General features: G+C 37.7%; 1 protein-coding gene and 1 non-coding gene across 5 annotated transcripts; one reads left to right on the top strand and one right to left on the bottom strand.

Moving 5' to 3' along the window:
- The first annotated feature begins 473 nt into the window (after positions 1–473).
- RDM1 (RNA-DIRECTED DNA METHYLATION 1) lies at positions 474–6,326 on the top strand. Of its 4 annotated transcripts, none has more exons than XM_078574801.1 (5): positions 474–595; positions 3,727–3,789; positions 4,513–4,650; positions 5,050–5,457; positions 5,896–6,326. In XM_078574801.1, the coding sequence occupies exons 2-4, from the start codon at positions 3,783–3,785 to the stop codon at positions 5,430–5,432; spliced, it is 528 nt and encodes a 175-aa protein (XP_078430927.1). In that variant the 5' UTR covers positions 474–595; positions 3,727–3,782; the 3' UTR covers positions 5,433–5,457; positions 5,896–6,326. The 4 variants fall into 4 exon arrangements, with proteins under 4 accessions (XP_078430927.1, XP_078430929.1, XP_078430930.1 ...); XM_078574803.1 differs by having other exon boundaries at positions 5,910–6,326; XM_078574804.1 differs by having other exon boundaries at positions 5,916–6,326.
- LOC144702798 (U6 spliceosomal RNA) lies at positions 3,961–4,063 on the bottom strand. Its single transcript, XR_013581378.1, has one exon. It is a non-coding gene; the product is annotated as a U6 spliceosomal RNA (small nuclear RNA).
- Positions 6,327–6,826: the final 500 nt, after the last annotated feature.

Consider the following 6,826-nt stretch of genomic DNA (forward strand, 5'->3'; position numbering starts at 1 on the left):
TCCTACACTATTAAAATACCTAATAATGAAAATATATTTGCCATCGTTACTTGATTTAAACATTTCTGGTATTGAATGTATTTACAATATCACTGCTAACGTGGGTTGGGAATATTTTCAAAGATTATATATTAGGTTATAATATTCCTCTAAATCTGTTGAATAAATATATTTATGAGTATATATCGTATTTATCATTATTACTATGCTAACTAATAAGTTCATATGATTAATATTCATGCTTGCAAAAAGACGTTGATAAATATGCATTCACATCTAAATATATGCCTTTGTAGTGTCATGAGTCCATATTTGAGCGTATAACTATTTTACCCATTTATATTTATATATTATACATACACGAATATTATATATCTCAAATTTTCAGTTAACTTTGAATTTAAAAAGCATTTTCTATTTATGGGAATGGCGCTATTAAATTTAATTTTTAATATTGGAAATATAAAACGCTTCAAGATCTTAGTTTTGAAATCTTAGTTCCCTTTAAGATCTTCCAAGCTTCGACGTGAAGATCTCTCTAGCAGCTGCGGAAGATCTTGAGATTTAAAGAGGCTTCTCCGCGATCGCCGAAGAGGTTTGTTAAAATTTCTTATATGCCAGATTTCATCTCACTCTGCGTATTTTGATCTCTGTCTGTCAACGAGGTTTTACCGATTTCGTTCAGTTCTCTTTCTAGTTTGATCGCTCTATGTTTCACCGAGATTTGTCCGTTCGTTTATTTCGCTATTTCTTTTGATCGGCCTGTGTTTGACCAAGATTTGTCTTTTTCGTTTATTTCTCTATTTCTTTTGATCGGTCTGTGTTTGACCAAGATTTATTTTTTTCTTTCGTTTCTCTATTTCTTTTGATCAGTCTGTGTTTGAACGAGGTTTGTCTGTTCGTTCAGTTCTCTATCTAGTTTGATCGCTCTGTGTTTGTCAGAGATTCGTCCGTTCGGTCATTTGTCCAATTTTTTGATCGGTCTGTATTTGAAGGAGGTTCTCCAGATTTCTCTCATTTCTCTATCTATCTAAATCGTTAAATATCCCAGTCGAGAGTTTTCGATCTTCATCTCCGTATACTTAATTCATGATCTCTAATCTATCTCTCACCATCTAAATCGCTAAATATCTCAAGTCGATAGTTTTCTATCTTCATCTCCGTATACTTTATTCTTAATCTCTTATCGATCTCTCACTATTTAAATCGTTAAATATCGCAGTCGATAATCAAGATATATCATTTATCTATCACTATCTGAATCGCTAAATACTCTCATCACTATTACTCTAATGTCATCTCTGCATACTCCAATCAATATACTTATATCTATCCTTAACTATATTGTCTATACCTTAAACACCCGATTTTACATCAATCTCTATCCATCTTAATCTCCGTTTAGATCTATTATGATACTTAACAGCATTTTGAGTGTATGACAGTCCAATCCTTGTCGCCTCATATCATCCCATCAAGTTGTCTAATTTGATAATGTTAATCTCATAATTCTGCCTATATAAATAAATTTATTTCAACGTACTTCTGCCTCTCTGTCTATCGTTAGCAATATCTTGATTTAAATACTATCCTCTTTGGTTTTTAAATTGTTTTCTCATTGTCTAATGCTTGCTGTCTCGTTGTTGGCCATTGTATTTAATTTGTCCGCATAAATCTGAAAGTCAACTGGACAGGTCAATTTGGTCAGAGGGCTAATCAGTTTAATGTTGACCTTGTCAAAGGGCAACATAGTCAAAAGTCAACCCAGTCAAAGGTCAACCTAATCAAAGGGCAACATAGCCAAAGGTCAACACAGTCAAAGGTCAACCTAATCAAATGTCAACCTGGTCAATGCCAACACAGTCAAGGTCAACATACTAAAAGTCAACACATTCAAGGTCAACCATACGACAAAGTCAACCCAGTCAAGGTCAACCATAATACAAAAGTCAACCCAATTCAAATTCAACTTGAATAAATTGGCTTTTTTAATTGGTTGGTTCCTCTCTAATAGACATTGGCAGATCGGAGTAGGGCACTTTTGACTTATTTTTATTAAAAGTTTCAATGAAGGACGATCGGATCATCTTATTTACTAAATCGTTGTGATGCTTTTCTTGCGTTCTTGAATAGACCTTTCAGCTCTTTATCCACTTCTATTGGCTTCTTTGTTGCCTGGGTTCAGACGTTTTTTTTTCTGAAGAAAACTTTCAACTTATTTCAACTCTTCTTGAATTTTAGAGAGTTGCTTGAAAGACGGATATTGGTTGAAGTTTTTTTTCAAGTTGGTTGTCTTTACAAAGAATGATATCAGTTCATGGTTATCTGCAGCATGAGTTTATTTTAATACAGATTCCTTTCAGCCCATTAGATGAACTCTAGTCAACTTCTCTTGGCCTCGAGAGATTTGTGAAAATGTTCTAACAGGTTTGCCGCTCTTTTCAAGAGAGATCTGTGCAAGGAATCAACACTTCTCTCTAACTTTCCAATGTCCTCTAATTTTTGACGTCGTGATGATTAGCATAATTACACTTGGCTCTGTCATCTATTTCCCTCCACTTCTTCTAGAGGTACCTAGAGATTCAGTTTGGGTAGGAAGCGTAGGTTCCTCTCTCATAAATATTTATCCATAATTGTGGAGTGAATCCCCGTAAAGCAAAGTATTGTTAGTGATATTGATGGGGAATCACAAAGAGTAACATAAACTCGGTCCTCTTTCTGTTCCGTATTCTCTCTCCATTCTTTTCCCTCTCAAAGCGTAGTAGAGGATCATTCTGTGTAGTAACTTTATTCCCTGAGAATATGATAGAACATGCATCAATGCGATTCCAATATGATGAACTGCGCAGCTTGATAAGATCGTAGAATGTTTCAATATATCACGATTGTTTGGATACTGCAAGATACGGTGAATTCTCTCCTTCGGTGGCGCTCCCCGTCTTACGACGAGACGACTCCTCTCGGGAGCTGCTTCTCCTCGAGCAAGATGGCTCCAGCTCCATCGGACGAGATCTTCCTCCAGGCGGCTCCCCTCGATGGCGAGCTCCTCCCTCCTAGCAGTTGACGAGATTTCCCGCCCACTTCTTGGCCCTTCCCAATTTGAACGAATCGGGTTCTTCTTCAAGAATTAGAAAAAACATACCTTCCCACCTGAGCGGGGTCTTTATTTATAGGGTTGGTAAGGTCCCTCCCCATCTTGTTCTCTAGTCATGGTCAATGGTCGGTTGACCCGACCTTGGCTTCTTCCTTCTTTGGTATTTCTGGGAATAGAAGTTATCAGAATATCCTAGTGAACTATAGATAATCTTTGGGCACCCCCCCACATATTGCCATCTCTCTCTCTCTCTCTCCATCTACATCCAGAAAATGGTACTGAGATAAACTCGGGATTTTACCATCTCTCTCTCTCTCTCTCTTCTCTCTCTTTTGTCTCCCGCCCAAGGATCTCTTTGCAGTAACATTTTTCTCGGAGAATTTACTGTTGAATTATAAATCATTATTGACCCAACCACAGACATTTGGCCATCTCTATCTCACCCCATATCTCTATCTCTTGTCTCTATCCACATCCATAGAGTTTGCCCAGAATCAGCACCAGGGCAGCTATAAAATAAGGCTTGTCTTCCAAATATTTCTGCAAGTTAATGCAAACTTCACCCATTTATTTTTAAATATTTCCTACGTTCAGCTCCCGTAAATCCCTAAAATATCTTTTTGAACTAGTAGGTGGTGGAGCCCTCCACTGCTGCCCTCAAAACTGTCTTCATCGGTTCCTGCAGAAAATGGCAGGTAATTTCATTATGTTCTGACCATAGATATTTTCCCCCACGATTTTTTCATCATTAATTTTTTGTCATTAGTTCTTCACGCCCTTTTGATCGTAGCTTGAAAAAATTGGTTGGATCTTCGAATGAATTAACGTTTTGATAGAAACATGAACAAGGTCCTAAGATGAGATTTTGTTTTATGGACCATTTCTCAATTTTTGCGTGTCATCCTTGCGCAGGGGCCATGCTAATCTTCTCTGTATCGTTCCAATTTTATCGGATGTCCCCGAAGGGACGTGATCTTGTTTTATGAAAAGCAAAGTAGTCACTCATTTATCTTAAATATTATACTTGTGAATATGTTTCTGAAAGATCATTTTAATCGATATCTTTGTTTGTTTAATTTCTCCGGATTTAAAACTAACTAGGTCTTGAAATAAGTAAAAGTTTGGTAAAAACAGTTAGATATGATTCATTTTTGATGAAGGTCAAAACGAGAAGTTATTTTCTTTGTAGAACATTTATAAATATGTTACTAAACCATGTTGATCTGGAATTAGTTGGCATTTGTAAAAAAAATGACTAAATAAGAAATATTTACAACGTAAAAAAAGGAACTTGGAAGCTGTTCGAACTTAGCCGAAGTAAAGTTGATAATCTCTGAACAGTAATGTTTTTTTTATTTTTATGACGTTTAAAGGAAGAAATTGCTTATTTATTTCCTTGCCTTATGAATGTAATGCAGGGAAGTGGGAGGATGGCGTATGCAATCTAATTTCGGACACATCCAGCTCTGATTCAAGTGAGATTAAATCTCCAGTTGGCAAGAAGCCAAGGATTGAGATCAACATTAATCATCAAGATAGAACTACAATCTCTAAAGGTTAGACTATCCAATCGTTCAAATATCTCTCTCTCTCTCTCTAATGCTCTCTCTACATGTGAGTATACATTTTGCCTTAAATTATGGAAGTAACTAGGCCTAGCAATGATTGGATCCAACAGAATTTTGACAAAGATGATGAATATGATAAAACAAGGATCTGAAGCAGGTTACCAATTCTTGCCAATGAACCACGGAGAGATCCATGTAGAGTTTCTATTGTTAAGTAATGATTAATAGTTTCTAGAATCTGAAATTGCTCCACTAATCTGAAATTTCTACTTACCTCTCTTTTATTATAATCCTGTTGACGTATTTTCAATATGCCGAGTTCTTGAAATAAAAATGATATTGAATTATAATCTTATGTTCCTGATGAATTTACTTCCCCCCGACCAGGAACTGAAATGATTGAATTGACGAAGAGAGCAGAGATGTATCAGGAATTCATGAGTCAGATTACAATTCCTCGTCGCAGAGGATCGATCATCCCTTTCACATCATGGCAGGGCCTGGGGAATTCCATGAAACAGCTTCATGGCCAGCCCTTGCACTATATGACCAATCTCCAATTGAGGCAGTGGGACGAACAGAGGCTAGGTGCCGAAAACAGTGAAAGGTTGGACTTAGTTTTCCACCCGGCAAAAGCCGAGGCTCTCGTCTGGGCGTCGGAGGAGGTTCATCGGCTGACATGCAATCCTTCGGAACTGGCTAGAGTTTGGGCTTCAGATTCTATGCACTATTCTCTGGTTGATTCTATCATTCCGGAGTTTCCTATCTAATTCTATCAAATCCAGAGCCCCTGAGGTTAGTTTTGTTATTTCATCTCTTTTGACCTCCCTTTAAATGACGTATCCCTGAATAATAAGACATAGTATAACATGATGGCTTCCCCATCATCAGAAACACAGAATCCTGGCAGACCAAGAAAAGGGGTATAGCTAGGATGGATATTGCCAAGAGGAAGACAAGAGGACGGCGGAGTGGACATCTTGGTGACGTCCACTCGGCCAGCCTCTGGTCGTCCTCTCGGCAAATGCCATCCGACCAATACCTCGATTTTTTTTCTCTTTACGCTGTGAACCGAGTAGGTCTATATCAGCATGGACCTCTCCTAGCTCTGCATGTACTTATTGTTTCTGATAATGGGACATCCATCAATTATCTTACGTTTTATTGATCCATCTCCCATAGAACTGGGAAATGGCTTACGATTCCATGTATATGATACAAACCTTGATGTAGGCTCCCTATCCTAGGAGTAGTTCCTCGGGTAGGGAGGAGAAATGGGAATAATCTGAGGAGAGGTTGAAAGGAGGGGGGCACGGATCGACCAGAGACGAGCTGCCTGAAGATGCGGTGAGGAAGAAACGATCGTGAGGGACGGGGGTCGTAAAGGGAGAGAGGGACTTAGACATGGACCGAAGAGACAGGTGACTTCATTCTTCTTAGCTGCTTCTAAAAGGAGGGCTGCCTTATTTGAAGGAAACACTTATGGGCCTATCTAGGTTCTGCCCTTCATTCCTCGTTCTTTTCTTTGCATTTAAGTCTATTTATCTCTCTATATTACTTTTAATCTTTATCATTCAGCATGCTAGCACATTTTTTATGGCAACAGTGTAGCATTTGATGTACCAAGCCCGAACAATATTAAAAACACAGAGAGGATTCGTTTATATTGACTAAATACACTATTAGAAACACAGAAAATGAACATCAACCATGCCTGTACCCCTCCCTCCCCTTCAATCAAGCAGTATAATTATCTTTTGACATCATAATTGAAATCGTTATTAACTATAATTAACTAATCCTAGAAAAATCAGTACGTTCGAAAACATGAAGTTGTTTAAATAGAATTCCTGAAAAGAAGTGGATTGAGAAAATACCAGAAAATAAAAATGCTGGACTAACTATTGACATTGTGCTGCACATTCTTCTTTGAGAACAAATGATTGTCTGCCCACCTACCATATTTAAGGGATACATTACTCCTTGAAATGATCTGTAAATGTTCAGGTTCATTCATTTCTGTATATCAGCATGTAGTTGTTTGCTTCTACTTGCATTTCTATTTGCTTTAGTAAAGATGGGCCACATATTGTTAGTGGCAGGTTAACTAGTGCTTCATTTTTGGGCCATGACTTATAAGTGGCTGATAGGATCCCATCATGGA

This window comes from Wolffia australiana, chromosome 4 (genome assembly GCF_029677425.1).
Source record: "Wolffia australiana isolate 7733 chromosome 4, ASM2967742v1".
Classification (NCBI taxonomy): domain Eukaryota; kingdom Viridiplantae; phylum Streptophyta; class Magnoliopsida; order Alismatales; family Araceae; genus Wolffia; species Wolffia australiana.